At 36.8% G+C, this 18,457-nt stretch overlaps 1 protein-coding gene across 2 annotated transcripts in view; it reads left to right on the plus strand.

Moving 5' to 3' along the window:
* Positions 1-18,457, plus strand: part of ATP6V1C1 (ATPase H+ transporting V1 subunit C1) — a 108,658-nt gene that overhangs the window by 28,199 nt on the left and 62,002 nt on the right. For both annotated transcript variants that reach the window (XM_058444600.1, XM_032760172.2), the window contains exons 5-12: positions 2,063-2,157; positions 3,734-3,825; positions 4,887-4,985; positions 6,876-6,944; positions 13,942-14,034; positions 14,119-14,212; positions 15,787-15,884; positions 17,391-17,517. In XM_058444600.1, the coding sequence (XP_058300583.1) occupies positions 2,063-2,157; positions 3,734-3,825; positions 4,887-4,985; positions 6,876-6,944; positions 13,942-14,034; positions 14,119-14,212; positions 15,787-15,884; positions 17,391-17,517 (767 nt within the window). The remainder of the gene's footprint in view (positions 1-2,062; positions 2,158-3,733; positions 3,826-4,886; positions 4,986-6,875; positions 6,945-13,941; positions 14,035-14,118; positions 14,213-15,786; positions 15,885-17,390; positions 17,518-18,457) is intronic.

Below are 18,457 nucleotides of genomic sequence, written 5' to 3' on the forward strand. Positions count from 1 at the left end.
AACTCATACAAAGCAAATAACTAAGTTACAGAAACAAAAAGTAATGTAAAAAAGTCTACAGAAAAGGACACTAAATACAATAGAAAGCCATTAAAATACAATTATTATTACTGAATTTGGTGATACGTCCAGGTACATCCTGTTCCCTGAAACATAATCTCATAGAAGACAGTCTTCCATAATATATAATATAGCTTATAATATGATGCCAAGTCTCCTGCAAGAGCAGTATTGTAAAGATTTGCCTTAGTTCTTTCCAGGTTCTATTTGTTCACTCATTTACAAGTAAGTTTCCAAGCTGTATATCTCAGCATTGTTCCAGTTGAATACCTGCTGTCTTATGTAGGTTTTTGTATTTAATAGTATATAACTGTTAAAGCCTTAGAACAGAAATTATTAATTTTATTGCAGAATAGTGCCCCCCCAATATGATTTTGGCATTTCTTTACTTAATACCCGTAAAATAGCCTACTGACTTCTCTGTAGCTAGAAGCCAGTATTTACATAGAGTTTGCTCTATGTGGTAATGACTTTAGAAAGATGATTCTGACCCCATTGTTGTCATTTGTACTTGCATTTCTTGTTTTCTTATGAAATGTCATTTTAGCATTTTGCTTCATTTAAAATTAGCCCATCTTTAATGATATGTTATTATAATAGGAAATAATGAACTGGGCATGGTGGCTCATGCCTGTAATTCCAGCACATTGGGAGGCTGTGGCAGGAGGATCCCTTGAGTGCAGGAGTTCAAGACAAGCCTGGACAATATAGGGAGACCCTGTCTCTAAAAAATCCAAATAAAAAGAAAGAAAAAGAAAAAAGTTACTGGATGTAGTGGCATATGCCCGTAGTCTCAGCTAGTGAGGAGGCTGAGGAGGGAGTATTGCTTGAGCCCAGGAGTTCAAGGCTGCAGTGAGCTACAATTGTACCACTGTACTCTAGTCTGGGTGACAGAGCAAGACCCTATCTCAAAAAAAAAAAAAAGAAAAAAAAAGAAGAAGGAAATAACCCTTTATAACCCTTTCCTTTCATTCTCTACGGGATCACCTACTCTAATAAGGTTACTATATTTTAAATCCAGTGTTCCTGAAATCTCCTTTCTTCTTGCAAATAGTAGCTGCTCAATAAATAATCAGTTAAAAATGTAGTAACTTATTCTTGCTCTTTATTATCAAGTAATTCTGATCTCATTGTTTGCTGTGTCTGTTAATTTGTGTTTTGAGAAACAACAGAAGATATGTTAGATATTAATAAGTTAATTTGTGTTGCCTTCACTGATCTATGTATTTTATGAACTAGGGCAGTCAGTCTAGTAGGTGGAATGGTGGTTGACCAAGAGGGGCAGTGCATCTAGATAGAGTTGCTTTTGGAAATACCATCTGTGTTGTTGACTGACTGGTATTATGTAAGGAGATATTGAGAAGAGAAAGATATTTTTATATGAATTACTTCCGTCAGTTAGTGCTGCCATAATTACCATTTGGTTTCACCGTTCTTGATCCCGTTAGGGGTGAAGTCACTTTGATTACTAAACTTCCAAGGAATAAGTTGTTGAGTATTTTTTTAGCTCTACATGTTTTATTCTTTCCATTTGAAAGTGCAAGGTCCATGTTTTGAATATTGTTAAAATGTGGACTCCGGGAAACAATCATCACATGGTTTTAACAGACAAGTTTATTTTCAGTTTGGGTAAGTTATCAAAGAAAGAACATACTTTTGTGAAATTCTCCTTATTGAGGAGATAATTTGAAGTAGTTTCTTAATCTTTGTGTCTCCTGCATATGATTCGTATTAGGAATATGTACATACTTCATTTTTAAAGTAATCAAATTAGAAGCATCTTAATATGTATTAAAGTTTGAGTAAGGAGAAGAGATTACAAGGTAGAAATTTTGATTAATCCATGTTACTTAATATAGTTCACATTTAATCAGGATTCTTCAGAAATGACATCTTTGCTGATTTCCTCAATGCCAATTTCAGCATTAAAATATATTGCTGTGTATAAAACTGAACAATTCTATTGCTTTTCTTCAGTAATTAATTTATTCCCTTATTTCAGTGGACTTGGTTACGTATATAACAAGGTTCCAGTGGGACATGGCCAAATATCCAATCAAGCAGTCCCTGAAAAATATTTCTGAAATAATTGCCAAGGTAAGATAATACTTGAGACAAGTAGAACACATTGATTTATAGTGGCTGTGCTTATTTTATAATTTCACTATGAAATACTTTTTAGGTTTTGATAAGGCAACTTAATTATATTTCACAGATAGAAGAGATCCTTACTACAACTTTAGACGTTAAAAGATGTTAAAAAGTATAACACTTTCATGTGTAGATTATCTAAGTTGAATACTTAGTTATGTAATTAAATATTACATCAACAGTGTTTAAGAAAGTGTGAAAATTCTCTATTTATACAAATTTTAAGGGTACCTGAGATTGTGTGGAATAGGAAATTGGAGTCTGTTAAGATTTCTTAGTCATTCAGGTAGGTGATAGTAGTCACTGAAGTATGTTTCTGTGCATACAATACTTGTTCAAACATTAAACTCTGTGGGTTCTCTGACCCCTTCCGACTATTTAGTTTTGATCCTCTGCCTGGAAAAATTCCCCTATTCGTGTGCCACATAATTTTATATAGTTTCAGGGAGTACATGGACCTTGAAGCCAATGCATGAACCCACCAAGTTAAGAGCTCCGTTTGTATTGAGAAATCCTTGAACTTGGGAGGAAATGTAAAAGTCTGTTTTTTCCCCCAAGATCTGTTTGTGGAATAAAAGTCTTAACAGTAACTATAATGAGACAAATAGACAAGGACCTGTTAATTGTTTGCCAGCATTTGACCTGGCTGGGGCAAGAAGTGTAGTTTAAATTATTGGACAGACTTTCCTTGGCTCCCAGTAACTTTAGTTATGCAGTGTGCTGTATAGTTAAATGTAAATAAGTAGACTATCAAAGATTTTAACTAAAGTCATCATGTAATTTGATGACTGTAGTTTAAGAAACTATTATTTACATTATTTGATAATATAAAGTGGTGTTCTTACTATGACTGAGCCTTTTTTTCTGTATCCTTAAGGATTTGATCATCTGCTTCCTGATGCTGTTGTAGATAGGGAAGCAGGCTTAGAGAGGTGAAGTGACTTACTCTCGTGCTACACAGCTAATAATGCTAGAGCTATGTTAAAGTCAGTTCTTCGAATGTTGTTTATTTCACATTTTCTCCCCATGTAGTTAGTTTAGTATTCTTTTGAGAAAAACAGCTTTTGTAACATTTATGAATAAATTCAACTATAATTTTAATTTCATAGAAAAATACTCTGTGTAATAGTGATGTTTGCAATAGTCAAAACTCTTCATGTAATTTAGTTTATTTTGGAAAATATCCTTCAGTCTTGTGAATGGAAGCCTTGTAAATAGTAATCTCTAAACCCAGTGGCCTAGATTCCATTTCCATGGTTTAAGAAGTAATATAATAATTAAAATACATGTGGACTAAAACATTATTTTTAGTAGAAAAGATTTATGTGGAAATTATATTTAAAATGAAGTTGGCTGTTTTTTAAATAACCTCCTGAAGTTGTGCTTTTAAAATAATAGAATATTCTTACACTAGAAACTAGTGGGTTTTTTTGTAGAAATTAAAGTTTAGCTACTTTGATAGTATTAGTAGAGGCAGATTTAGGAAAATTTTATCTATTTTTCTTCCTTTTCTTTTTCAAAGGGAGTAACTCAGATTGATAATGACCTGAAATCTCGAGCATCTGCATACAATAACCTGAAAGGAAATCTTCAGAATTTGGAACGAAAGAATGCGTAAGCAGATCAAGTATATTTGAGTATTAAGAACTGGGGAAGCACACTAGCATGCACCAAAGGATATATTGTTGGGATTTAGTTAGTTTCAGTTTATGTTGTTCTGTAATCAAAATGGTATTTCTTTTACTTCATGGAGAAAAGCTCACTAAGGTAAGTTTATAGAATTCAGACTAGTCAAAACAGATGTGAGGCTGATTTATTATACTTGTTTTGTAAATAATACTTGTGAACTGGGTCCTGGCTTATCCCTTTATCCATTTGATATTTCACTGAAAAATAGTCTAAAATTAATTGTTTTAAATGAAATCATAGTTTAACTGCATAGTAATTACCTATCACTTAATTATGGAATAATCCTTTTATGATGTAATAATTATTCTCTTATCTGTTTTCAGAATTTAGGTTTTTCACTTGTTAGGTTTTTTAAAATAGGACTGAATTGTTTTAGTTAATCCCCTTGTACTATGACTACTACAAGTGCAACTTTAAGCATGGAAATATTCAAGTGCCTTCATATCCTAGAGGGAAAGTTGGTTGGATACTATGAGTGATACAAACCGGGCAAGACATATTTATTATAGGAAAGTGATTACTGGAAGACAAATGAAGACTGATTTGAAAGAGTTAATTATTGGGTTAGCTACCAAAATTGCCTGGTATCAAATGATACCCAAGGGAGGGAAGAACACCGAAGGTATTGTGCTTAGATGGCATAGTTTCATAATTATATGATGGAATAGACTTTAATTGATATCTAATGAGTAGATAGCACTTTTCCAGTCAAGATATTATATATGTAGGCAAGAGAAGAGCTGAGTTATAATAATTAAAGCAAACACAAAACACTAGAGGCAAATTTTGATAGAAGATATTTCGTTGGTTGCAAGGGTAGGATATATTCAGCTAAATGGTGACTTCTTACAAAGTAAAAATGTTAACTAAGACTAATCCCTCTCAATGTATATATAGTATATGTGAAAATGATTAGCCTGCTGTTTCTTTACTTGTGTTACAGAAGCACATAATTATCAGCCTAATGATTTTTTTTAATTCCTCAGAGGAAGTTTGCTAACTAGAAGTCTAGCAGAAATTGTGAAGAAGGATGACTTTGTTCTTGATTCAGAGTATCTCGTCACATTACTGGTAGTAGTTCCCAAGTAAGTCTTTCTATTATAAAAGGTTTTACTTGTTAAAATACAAGAAAAATGTTAGTATCTAGTATTGTAGTTTGAAGTTTTCCATAAAATCCAAGCGTAAAAAGAATACAACCTTGCCATTCATTCTGTCAATCAACATTTGCTCATGTGGCACATAAAGTAGAAATTAGATCATAACCTGGCAATGGAGACTTCAATTATAAATTGAGTTTCCAGATCAAATTTAGCAGCTTGGTAGAATTGGCTCATTCAAACATAAGTAATGCTAAATTATTGATTGTTTAAAAAATACAGATTTTAGATTTCTCAAAATAGGAAGGTTTTTGCATTTTTTTCCTGAAAAAATCTTTATGACTGGTTAGGATTAATTAAGCACTGTAAGAAGCAAACAATGGATTAGATCAGAGATTAACAATTTTTTTTTCTATAAAGGGCTAGATAGTAAGTATTGTAGGCTTTGTAAGCAATGTGATCCCTGTCACAACTACTCCACTGTGGCAACTTTGTGGTTATAGCTGAAGTAGCCATAGATGATATGTAAACGAATGAATGTGGCTGTTTCAATAAAACCTTATTAACAAAACAGGCTTCGCTATGGGCATATTTTGCTAGCCCCTGGACTAGATAAGCTTTGAAATCTCCTTAGGATTAGGCCTTCTGTGTTATTTAATATTTGATCATAGTTCATCTTGAATGAAATGAAATGAAACCTTTGGGTACTTGTAGGAAGACCTGGACTTTGTGTGTGTCTGTATAGCACTATTAATGGTTTCACTTTTGACTTACGCTGAAGTCTTGCTATCAGGGAATGTTTGGGGGATCCAAACTCAGGTGGGAGATTTGGGTCTTTTTCAGAGTATCATTGTATGAAGACTTCCTTGCTGTGCTCTGCATTTTTATCTGGTTCAGAGATTGGGAGTACTAGAAAATGATGCCTCCGTGGAATTTACAGTGGCTACAATATTATCTCAATTCTGCATTTTTTCCCCTTTATTGCAGTACGCTAGCTTTTGGATTTTTCTTTGCACAGGGAGAAGGCCTTAAATCTAAGGATTTCACTCCAGAAATTTTATTTTGTGTTCTAGTTACATAACTCCCCTCTGCTACACTGAAACACTGATTATTTATAACAAATTCTATGTATCTGTGCTTTTATACTATGTAGGAAAATAACTTTTGCCCAGATAAAATATTTGACCCACTCAACCTTTATTTAAAACTTGGGTTCAAAACCAGAAATTTTTATAGTTTTCTGTATCTTGTAATTGAAACATAGGACCTAGGACATCTTACATGATGAATTATTCTCTATCCTGGCCTATACACACTATAATTCTTTGTTTTCAATCTCAAACATAGTTGTCTCTCTCCACACCCCTGGAAGCCAGTGGCCTCTAGAGAAGGTTGTTGTACAATGTTTTGTGGCAACATAGTTTACTGTCACTTCATTTACTTACTACCTCATGGTACTCTGTGCTTTCCATAAATAAAGTGTTTTTTCAGTCCTTCATAACGGCCACTGAGCAGGAACGATAGTGATTTTAGCATGACCATTTTTTAAAAATGAGGCACAATACATATGAGCTATGCAGCTTGAAAATAATTTAGAATCTATACTGTGCTTTACTTCCTTTCCAAACATAGTTCTAGGATGTGCCTCTTTTGCAATAGTTACTGGAGGTAGGGCGGTGATCTGTATTTCCTGCATTACTCAGTGTATTTGAAATTCATTCTCAGTAGGAAACGTGAATTTTTTTTTGTTAAATAGAGTTGAAGTATACTTACCATAGCCAGATTTCCTATTTTGTCTCATAATTTTTTGTCTTCCTGGATATGGCAGGAAATAGGACTTGTTTTTCTTTTCCAATGTGTATTGTACCTTTTCTGCAGGTTAAACCACAACGACTGGATTAAGCAGTATGAAACACTAGCTGAAATGGTAGTTCCAAGGTCTAGCAAGTAAGTAGAAGTCTTCGTAAAACCATATGTTTCCTAGAATTCCTTTTAGAGTTTGGATGTTGGCTTAGGAAATATGTTTGCTGTCTTGCCTTTGTGATAAATTAACCTCATGAGTGAGTTCTGTGAACTCTAGTTGTAATAATTTTAGACCTAGAAGGGACTTGGCACAGTCTGTTTGACAACCTCCTGTTTATAGATTTAGAAGTTTGAGGCCAGTGAGGTATTAATAGTTTGCCCAGGGTCACACATCTCATTTGTGGCAGGGCTAGAACTAGAACCTAGGTCTCTGGTGTGGTACTTTTTCTGCTGCACTGTGCTGCCTTTTGAAAATTCTTTATTCATTATTGCATACCTATTATGTGTCTATAATTCCTCATTTTACTTGGCAAAGGAAGTGTACCAGAATGGCTACTGGACTGCCGTGTTGATCTCCAGATGTTCACCATCACTTTGAGCTTAGATTTTACCTAATCTGTATGTTCCTTTTATTTAAAAAACAAACAAACCTGTTTTTATTAAGCACTTTTTTAAATTTATAGATTTAACATGCATCGTCTAATTTGAAATTTACAACAAGTCTGTGAAGAAGTATGGACACTTATCATTCTTATTCTCATGGAAGAAGAAGTTAAAATGCTTAAATAGTTGCCTGAGGCGTATGGCTGTGTAAAGTGTCCAATGGCAGAGTTACGGCTAGAACTCACATCTTTTAGCTCTAGGTCCTGTACCCTTTTAACACTGTTCCATGTCATTTTTCTGTGTTCTGCCATTGCCACACCAGATATTCTTTGAGAAAATATAAATACAGTGTATTTCCACCCCAAAGGATTCTTATAGATATATATATGCTTCAAGGGGAGGCAGCAGGGAGGAAGATATAGGAGGCAGTAAAGAAGTAGAATTAGTAAGGTCAGGCCCATGAAATATTTTCTTTTCCAGTTTCATTGTGTCATGTGGGAAGTAGCTTAGTATGATGGAAAGAGTCCTGGACCCAGGGATCTGAGTTCTATTGCTGGTTCTGTCACCAGTAGAGTCTGTCACTGGTGGGGTCCGTCACTGTAGGGTTGTGACTTCAAGTTGTCCAAGTTCTTGGTGTTTTGAACAAAGAATTGGACAAAATGCCCAGCAAAGCAAAATAAGAATGAAGCAACAAAAGAACAAAAGCAGGGATTTATTAAAAACGAAAGAAAGTACACTCCACAGTGTAGGAGCAGACCTGAGCAGTGGCTCAAGGGCCTGGATACAGAATCTTCTTGGGTCCAAATAACTCCTACAAGTTTCCCATTGGCCACTTCATGCTCACCTCATGTAAATGACATGGTAGCCTGCAGTCGGTATCATTGGTTGCAGAAAGCAGCCAACCAGAGGCTGAAGTGAAGTTACAAAGGTCACATGCCTGTGCAAATATTGGTTGCTTTCTGCAACCAATCAGAGGCTAGGGTGAAGTTACAAAGTTATACTTCTATGCAAATGAAGACTCGGCCTCTCAATCAGTCTGATTTGTTGCCGACAGCCAATTTCCCATCTGCCATGCAGGAAAGGTCAAAAGGAGTAGTCTCTGGTCCTTTTGTTACTTAGGCGTGGAAAATTAGGGTTTTCCTTTCAATTTAGTTCTAGGAAACCGGGGTGAAACAACCTTAGGTTCCCTGCCTCCAGACCCTATTTCCTGCCTCAGTTCTGCTACCAGCTTGCTGTGTGACCTGGGGTAAGTCTTTTAACTTCTCTGGGCCTCATTTTCTTTGTCTCTAAATGAGCATAGCACCTTCCTTGTATATATTATGAAGTTATTTTAAGGCTTAATGGAGTATTCAAAATACAAGATAATGTTACTGTATTTTCACAAATGTTGATCTTTTAGGAACTTAACAACAAACTTGTGCTCATCATGAATTTTTTTTATTTTTCATTTGGAGGAATATCTTTCCTTCATACCAGCTCTTCACATGGTAAACTGAAGACTACAGTTGTGTCTTGATATTGGTGTCTCACTTAGGCTGTTGATACTGACAGATCTTTAGGGCATTAGAGCCATAGAGGTTGACTCTGTGTCCAGGAGGCAGGTAGAGGAGGAGAGTGAGGACGTGGTGCACACAGAATGTCCTCCAGAGATGGACATACACCAACCCAGATGTCCAGGGGGATGGTGTGTAGGCTCATTAAGTAAGCTCAGATTTACTCTGATAGAAGGACTTCAAAAATATTCCATCAGAGATTTAGATCTTTGGACAGTCACTTGAGTAGTTTAAAGGGCAAATTTCAGAAAGGGAACAGTTTAATGCAGTCAAGACTTGTTTGCAAATGACTTGTAAGTGCACACTAATCTTCCGAGAGCTCCCAGCCTTTCCTTGCTCAGTGAAAACATCTTTTCTACCTATTTCTCAGTTCAAAGTACATTTGGAATCACTGACTCAAAAACTTACCTGTTTAAATTTAGTCAGAGAGAACATAGCACTAGCTCAAATAGCACCATCAAGAGTATGTGCACTTCATGTAGGGCAGATAGGCTTTTTTGAGTGAGCCTGGAATATTGTCTGCCATTTAGGAAAGATCTCTATGACCTGATGCTGAATTTTTGGCTTATCATCACAACAGCATTTTTGAGTAATTACTATGAGCTAGTCATTGTTCTATGTGCTTTACACAAGTTAATTAATTATAGGTAGTAACACATTACTTTTTGGTGTGATAACTTGAGTGATTATTGTTGGGAGCAGTGAAGATGAAAGTGGAATTTTGAGGTAGATTGAAAAATATTCACTCTAATATTCAATCTAATATTTTTCAATCTATTCTTCTAACTGTCCTCAAACCTGGAAGAATTTTAAAATTCACAAAATATAACTATTTGTAACATATTCTACAAAGATTGGACAGTTTTGAAATACTACCATTGCTGTGAGGCTAAATGCAGCAATGCGTATAAATGCCATGTCAAGGCTGTGGCCAAAGAAGTGGCGGCTGTGTTGCTGTTCTCCTTTTTTTTTGTTGAAACACTGTTCAGAAAGAGGTGCTTTTCACTTGTCCTTTCAGAATTACCACTTTCCTATTTTTTTTTTTTTTTTTTTTGGTCTGCTTTTGCTTGTTAAAATAGTCTGACTGAGTCAGATCACTGGTTAACTTTTGCCTTTTCTCTGTCATTGGAAGCAACATCACAAACTCATGGGTGCTTCACAGAGGTTTTTCTTTAGGGATCTGGAGTCCCCAGTGAAGCAAAGGAGCCTAGCTAAGAAGTGCAGGAAAAATGATACTGGCCACTGTCCAGAAGTTTCTCTGTGTTTCAGAGTTTCTGAGGGAGATGGTCTGTTCTCCTGTCAGTACCGCTTCAACCACATCCCTGGCTCTAGCCTCGCCTGCAGTTTTCGGACTGCTAAATCTTCATCTGTAGCCAGCCTTCCCCCACCTACAAACTCACATACCTGGTTCCTACTGGACCACGCCATGTGGTGTTTCCTAGGTAACTGACACTATCACCCCAATCTCAGACTCAGACTCTCTAGTTGCCTTGTAGCATATGGCATCTATATCTGCCCAGTGATCCGAACTGCAAGTGTGGTAGTCAGTCATTTTGGAATCTTCCTTCACCCTTGCACCCCCGTCCCCCCACCGGCCCCCTGCCCGCAATAGTCTAATCAGTTGTGTCGTTTCCACCTTCCATAGTATTTGGTTGAACCATTAAAAATTGCTGTTTTGTACGTCAGAAAATGGTCAAATATCTACAATTTCATATGGTTAAATCTACTCTCCCCACTCCCCCAAGACCCACTGCCACTGCTCCAGCTCTGACTCCCTCATCCCTTGCCTGGACCATGGTAATTGACCCTAGCTGGTCTCCTTTTCTCCTCTCATCAGTCCTCCACATTGCTGCTGTTTTCATCTTTGTGACATACAAATGTGTTACTTTCCTGTCTAAAACCCTGCTTGTCCCTCCCCATTTTGACTGCCTGCCCCCATCACACAGACACACACCCTCTCCTTGTACCCTATGTCCCAGCCATATATGTATATATATATTGTTTTTCTTTCTTTTCTTTTTTTTTTTTTTCTTTTTGAGACACAGTCTCTCTCTCACCCAGCCTGGAGTGCAGAGGTGTTATCTTGGCTCACCGCAGCCTCTGCCTCCCGGGTTCAGGTGAGTCTCCTTCCCCAGCTTCCCAAGTAGCTGGGATTACAGGCATGTGCCACCACACTCAGCTAATTTTTGTATTTTTAGTAGAGATGAGGTTTCACTATGTCAGCCAGGCTGGTCTCGAACTCCTGACCTCAAGTGATCTGCCTGCCTTGGCCTCCCAAAGTGCTGGGATTACAGGCATGAGCTACCACGCTGAGCCCCAGTTATACTTATTTCTGGCAGTTCCTCAGATGCACCATGTTATTCCACATCTGTATTCATTTGCATATGGGGTTCTGTCTGGAACGTTCTTCTCTTTTTTGTCTTTCTTTCAAACTTCCATCTGGTATCACCACTTTGGTGAAACTCCTTTGAATCCCCTCAGATAAAGTTACTAATTCCCCAGTGTATCATGTATATTTTCTATTGCAGCACTAACAACTCTGTATTGCAGTTACTTGTGTATGCCTGTTTCTTTTACTAAACCCATACCTGGAGATCAGGAAATGCTGTCTTAGTTTTATACTAATATCTAGCAAGCGCTTGAATTACAGAGTCTCAGTACATGTTAAATGACTACAAGTCCGTTATAGTAAGGACTCGTGGTTTATTTTTTAAACAGTTTTAAGAAATACCTTTCCTTAGGGGAAAGAGAGAAAGCAACTGGCTTTTATTTATTTTTCATAATAAGGTGGCATAGTAGGATTTAGTTATAAGATAAGATGGAAGTTTTATCTTGGCATTTTTCACCATCAGGATTTTGAGTAAGCCATAGGAATTTACTGTGTCCCAGATCTCTGCACAATAGCTAGGAACCTGCTTAATAGGTAACCTGTTCATTGACACAGGGCCATGTCAAACACCAAATGCTTTTGGAAGGGTCTTCAAAACAGCAAAGTGTTGGATAAGTTTAAAAGATTAGTATGATAACGGTAAAACATTATTTTTGGCTCTGAAATAGCCTGTCAAGTTAGATTTGGATTTGTTTTGATCTCAAGCAGTTCACACATCACTGAGTAAATCTTGGCAAAGCAGAAGATCCTTAAATAGTTTTTTAAACCAAGCTCTGTCCACTTGGTAGCTGCCCTTCATTGGGTTTGATGGACACCAGGAGCAAGAATTAAGGGTAATCATTTTGAGAAGATATAGTTTAACAGGAGGTTCTAAATCCAGAGTACTTGGGTTTTCTCTGCATGTCAGCGATTACAGTGATCAGTACTCCCGGAGGTGTCTGCTGGTCATACACTAGGGAGGTGCCCCTGCTGGCTGGCTGACAGTGGGGTAGATTCAGTACTTAAAGCCATTCTGTGATTAACACTGTAATTGCCTCCTGAATTTACTTGGCTAAACAGGTGGTTCTTAGGCTTCAGGAAAAACTACACTTGCTTTAAACATTTTTTTAATATAGTATCTTTAAATTCCCCAGCATTCCTCCATTTTGTAAAATTTCCTTTTTCTGATTTCAGAAGTACCACATTCTAAGTAAAAACTAAACATTAAAAAACAAAGAAAACAACCAACAAAAGGGCCCAAGGACCCTTTTGGTAGTGAGGGGTATGTTTATTGTCTCGATCGTGGTGATGGTTTCATGGGTATATGCGTATGTCCACACTTCAGATTATAGACATTAAATGCATACAGTTTTCTGCATAACGATTATATCTCAGTAAAGCTGTTTAAAAAACACTAAACATTAGAAGACCTCGAGTATGTGAAAGAAAGGAGATTCCCCTCAGTAACATTCCCCTGCCCCAAGGTTATCACTGTGGAACAACTGCCCGTGCAGTCTCGTGGACTTCACATAAGGACTTCTATACAGGAGGCACTACAGGTAAATTCTGAAAGCCAAATTTGGACCATACTATCACAAACGATACCATTCACCTTTCAAACAGTGGACTTTCACCCAAGGTATTACAGATTTAAATGACCATTAAAATTTCCTGGCAGTTGTGTCTGGAAAGGTCTTTCTAGTGATGTCCATGAAGCTGTGACTGAATGGAAGTTCTGACCTCACTGGGACCTTCTGAAGCCTAGAATGGAGCCATGAGATGCATACAGGCACATTTATTCAGAGATTATTTAGACAGTTGTGTTCGTCAGGTTTTTTTTTTTTTTTTTTTTGACAGGGACTCACTCTGTCACCCAGACTGGAGTGCAGTGGTGCAATCTCAGCTCACTGTAGCCTCAACCTCCCCAGGTCCAGTGATCCTCCCACCTCAGCCTCCCGAGTGGCTAGGACTACAGGCATGCACCATCATGCCTAGCTAGTTTTTGTATTTTTTGTACAGACACAGTCTTGCCATGTTGCCCAGGCTGGTCTCAAAGTCCTGAACTCAAACAAACCCCCACCTCAGCCTCCCAAAGTGTTGGGATTACAGGCATAAGCCACTGCACCCAGCCTGTCAGTTTTTGATTGAGAGATATCATGGGAGCAAAGGAAAGATCCAAGGTTTGAGGTACTGGCAATGCAGAGAGGCTAGGCTGGGCCTCAGTGGGGCTGAGTTGGCCTGGAGAAAGGAAGAAAGAATTAGGCTTCCAGAAAAGAAGGGCATGCTTATCAAGGAGACACTGGAAACAAAGCAGCTTGGCGCTGATGTTGATTGAAAAGTGTGGTTCTTAGCGTTTGGATGCTTTACTGGAGTTAATGTCTAATTTTGTTGGTTAGTAAGAAATAAATGGAGAGTGTTAAAGTATCATAAGCAAAATAAATCATAAACATTCAGCGTCTTCAGAGTTTGAGGCAATCCAGATTGAAAAGCATTGAGGTGATTTGGGAAGGGCTATTATACCCTACTTTTCTCTTCCACCTGTTTCTGAATTTTGCCCTTAATATGAAAGACAGCAATACGTATAAATCTTTAAATGGACTTCTTTTTTTTTCCATAGTGTTCTTTCAGAGGACCAAGACAGTTACCTGTGTAACGTCACCTTGTTTAGGAAGGCAGTTGATGACTTCAGACACAAAGCCAGAGAAAACAAGTAAGATTATTGTTTTTTGTTTATTTACTTTGTTAGGTCAGCTGTATACAACGTGAACAATTTTGTTTCTTTCCCCAAATTTAGATTCATTGTTCGTGACTTCCAGTATAATGAAGAGGAGATGAAAGCAGATAAAGAAGAAATGAACAGGCTTTCTACTGACAAGAAAAAACAATTTGTATGTGTTTTTAATATTTAGTATGATCAGTACTAAGCAGAAGAAAAAGTGGTATTGCTTTCCTTTGATTTAAAAGAGAGTAAAAATCTGCTTTGGTTTTAAGACATTTGATTTTAGTTTTTTTTAATTGAATAATTAGAATGAATTTCCTCTGAAGCTTAACTATTCTAGAGATAACTATTCTATTTCTAAGAAAGCTTTCTTCTAAAGCTTACGTCTATCTGAGATAGAATAGAATAGATAGAATAGTTATCTTAAAATACATACTTAAAAAGAAATTACTCCACCTAAATCCATATCAGATATTAATTTTAAATGCAATATTCTGGTTAACAAAAACAATTTGTATGTGTTTTTAATATTTAGTATTATCAGTACTAAGCAGAAGAAAAAGTGGTATTGCTTGTCCTTGTAGGTGAAGGACGATTTTAGTTAAGTAACAAAGTTCTTTTCAGTAAGACTTTTCACTTTCTTGAGGCAGATTTTTTCAGTGCCTCAATCTTTTATTGAAGCAATTTGTATTTAAGCTATTGGAGAATTGGTGTGTTCTAGGTGTAATGGGGAAACGAATGGAATTGTGAAAATCAAAGATGGTGTTAACTTTCTTGCCATCTTCATGTGTGGGATTACTGTGAAGACTAAAAGCTTGTTTGGAAAGGGAAACATAATGAGTGAAAATGTGTTTCTCTTAATAATGTAATAAGAGGAAATTAAGGGAAATATTGAAAATTATTTCCAAGTACTTTATAAGCCATATCATCTCAACTCGGAGAAAACTCATTCTAACCAAGTAATGTCAAAATAACCAGCTTTTTAGGGAAAACCCAAAATCCTTTTAAAAAATAGGTATTTTGACCAAAGATTTTCACTTTGTTTTGCTATCCTTTTGTTTAAATTAATTGGTTGGTACATCCAAATGAGCCTAATAATGTTATCCAAGGAAGTGTTAGCTGAATTGTTAATGTATGTCTTTTAAGTATGGAGAGAGGAGGTATTTGAAATCCGCTTAATCCTACTAAATATTTGAAGTTTAAAAAGAACTTACACTACATAATTTAGAATGTAAAGAGATTTTAGATGTCTAGACCAACTCCCTTTTTTACAGATGGGAAAACTAAGAGCTAGTGCTGTTAAATGACTTGTCTACATAACTGTTTATCTTTGTTACTAAGAAGTTGTTTGTAAGTTGAATTTCATTTTACATGTATTAAATGTTTTAGAGTGTTCTGTAGTAAATTCAGATCTTTATATTTTGATTTTCAAACCTAAGGCATTTCTGTATTTTGTACCAGTTTAACTACTTCTATTAAAATACATACCTTTTTCTGTGTTAGTGAATTGGTTCAATGCATTTTAGTGTCTGTTGAGATCACTCTGTAGTGGCGAACCTTTTAATCTAATTTAAGGTAAAGTATCTGAGATAATGAGAATAATAGTGAAACATGTAGAAAGTGAATTATGCGACTTAATTCTTCTATAGATTCCTAGTAGGTAGTCACTTAAAAAAATATTTGGTCAATCTAATTGCTATTTCTAAGACCAAATTTGTGGCAATTTTTTTTTTCTTTTTATAGGGACCACTTGTACGGTGGCTGAAAGTGAATTTTAGTGAAGCATTTATTGCATGGATTCACGTGAAAGCATTACGGGTTTTTGTTGAGTCTGTTTTAAGGTAAAGAAAGTTAATTGCCAAACTTGGAACTGAAGAGTTCATAGATTCTCTACATTGGACCTCTTTATTATAACACAGTGCGACAATAGGAAATGGATTTGGAGAAACCAAAGGGCCAATCATGAGACAGAGATTGTCAGTATCATCATACAGCTTATAAAATGCATATTAGTCTTGTTTTTTAGCACCAGGTTTAGAAAAAGAGATTTATGCTGCCATACCCTCAGGTTCTTTTTCTTGTGTAGGTACTTAAAAGTAGATTAAATATTAGCCAATATTTGTTTAAAAGGAAGATCCTTCAGATGTTTTATATGTCATTGGATACATAGTATGCTAATGACTTACTGAAATCATTTCATATTAACCTAAAGTATTTTAATATTTTGAGATACTTAAAAAATCATATTCTGGCCCAATGTATGGGTTGCTCATATTAGAAATAGTTTTAAAAAACCCAAAACTTGGCCGGGCACAGTGGCTCACGCCTGTAATCCCATCACTTTGGGAGGCTGAGGCGGGCAGATCACGAGGTCAGATTGAAACTATCCTGGCTAACATGGTGAAATTCCATCTCTACTAAAAATATTAAAAAATTAGTCAAGCGTGGTGGCACGTGCCTGTAGTGTCAGCTACTTGGGAGGCTGAGGCAGAGAATCACTTGAACCCAGGAGGTGGAGGTTGCAGTGAGCCGAGATTGTGCCACTGCACTATTGCACCACTGCACTCCAGCCTGGGCAACAGAGCGAGACTCCGCCTGAAAAAACAAAACACGAAACAAACAAAAAAACACCCCAAAACTTACCTGTAACCATGCTATTTTTAGATTTTTTCAAATTTTCAAAGTGGATGTGGGTAACCTCATGCTATTACCATAAAAGTATCTGCTGACCTTACTTATTATTATTTCCTGAGGATATTCATATATTACCTTAAAAATTGAATGGTAAGCCGGGTGTGGTGGCTCATGCCTGTAGTCCCAGCACTTTGGGAGGCCAAGGCGGGCAGATCACGAGGTCAAGAGATTGAGACCAGGCTGGCCAACATGGTGAAACCCCGTCTCTACTAAAAATAGAAAAATCAGCTGGGCATGGTGGTACGTGCCTGTAATCCCAGCTACTCAGGAGGCTGAGGCAGGAGAATGGCTTGAACCCAGGAGGCGGAGATTGCAGTGAGCCAGGATTGCACCACTGCACTCCAGCCTGGCAACAGTAAGAATCCGTCTCAAAAGAAAAACAAAATGAATGGTAATTGAAGTAATTCCTAGTAATTGGTGTAGAGATTTCTAGTGGACAGTGAGGACTAAAGGTTTGCGTTTCTGTTTATATTAAAGTTTTTTTGTTTATATTAGTTTCAGTTTCTATATATATTAGTTGAACTTGTAAAGGTAAAGGGAGATACTCTCTCCCCGTTAACCATGATTAAAGAGTATGAGAATATTTGCTTTGAAAAGAAAATCTCTTTACATGTTTGCTTGTATTGTGTACTGTATTTCTGCTTTTTTGTAAGGTATGGCTTGCCAGTGAACTTCCAAGCAATGCTACTTCAGCCCAATAAGAAAACTTTGAAGAAACTGAGAGAAGTATTACATGAATTGTATAAACATCTAGACAGCAGTGCAGCAGCTATTATTGATGTAAGTACTTATTAGATAGCTCAGTAGAGTAAGAATTGAAGTGAATTTCAGAAAAAAAATGAAAGAAGATAGAAAAGGGAGAGTAAGTATGATACTTAATCATTTTTTATTACTTTGAGGTTCTCAATTTGTTATGTAAACATAGTAATTTACATTGTTTACCCTGTTTTATACTAATTATAGCTGTGTTTTGCTTGTTGGCATTTCTACAAGCTAGTAATTATCTTGCTGTGTATCAGATGTTTATAGCTACAGAAATACAGAAACCAGTGATACTAGTTATTTACAAAAACTATAAATTGCAGAGAGGAAGAAAATAAGCAGTTATTTTAATTTTATTTGGTAGAAGCGAGAGAGTCAATAGATGAGTATTTTCAAGGTAGGTTCATTTTTCTAAAATGGCATAGCTGGGCGTGGTGGGACATGCCGGTAGTCCCAGCAACTGAGGAGGCTGAGGCGGGAGGATCACTTGAGCCCAGGCCTTCAAGACCAACCTGGGTAACATAGCAAGACCCCATCTGAAAAAAGAAAAAAAAAAAAACAGACCAAAAAATGTATATATGTGTTTATATCTTCTTTTAAACAAAACTGTTATTTTTTAAACAAAAGAAGATATAAACAGAGTTACTTGTGTTTTTTTTTGTTGTTGCTGTTTAAAATTGTAGTGGGCCGCTGGGTGTGGTGGCTCACGCCTGTAATCCCAGCACTTTGGGAGGCCGAGGCGGGGAGGGGGATCACCTTAAGTCAGGAGTTTGAGACCAGCGTGGCCAACATGGTGAAACCCCGTCTCTACTAAAAATACAATAATTAGCTGGGCGTGGTGGCGGTCATCTGTAATCCCAGCTACCAGCTACTCAGGAGGCTGAGGCAGGAGAATCGCTTGAATCTGGGGGGTGGTTGCAGTGAGCTAAGATTGCGCCACTGCACTCCAGCCTGGGTG

Source organism: Hylobates moloch, unplaced genomic scaffold, assembly GCF_009828535.3.
Source record: "Hylobates moloch isolate HMO894 unplaced genomic scaffold, HMol_V3 SCAFFOLD_9, whole genome shotgun sequence".
Lineage (NCBI taxonomy): Eukaryota > Metazoa > Chordata > Mammalia > Primates > Hylobatidae > Hylobates > Hylobates moloch.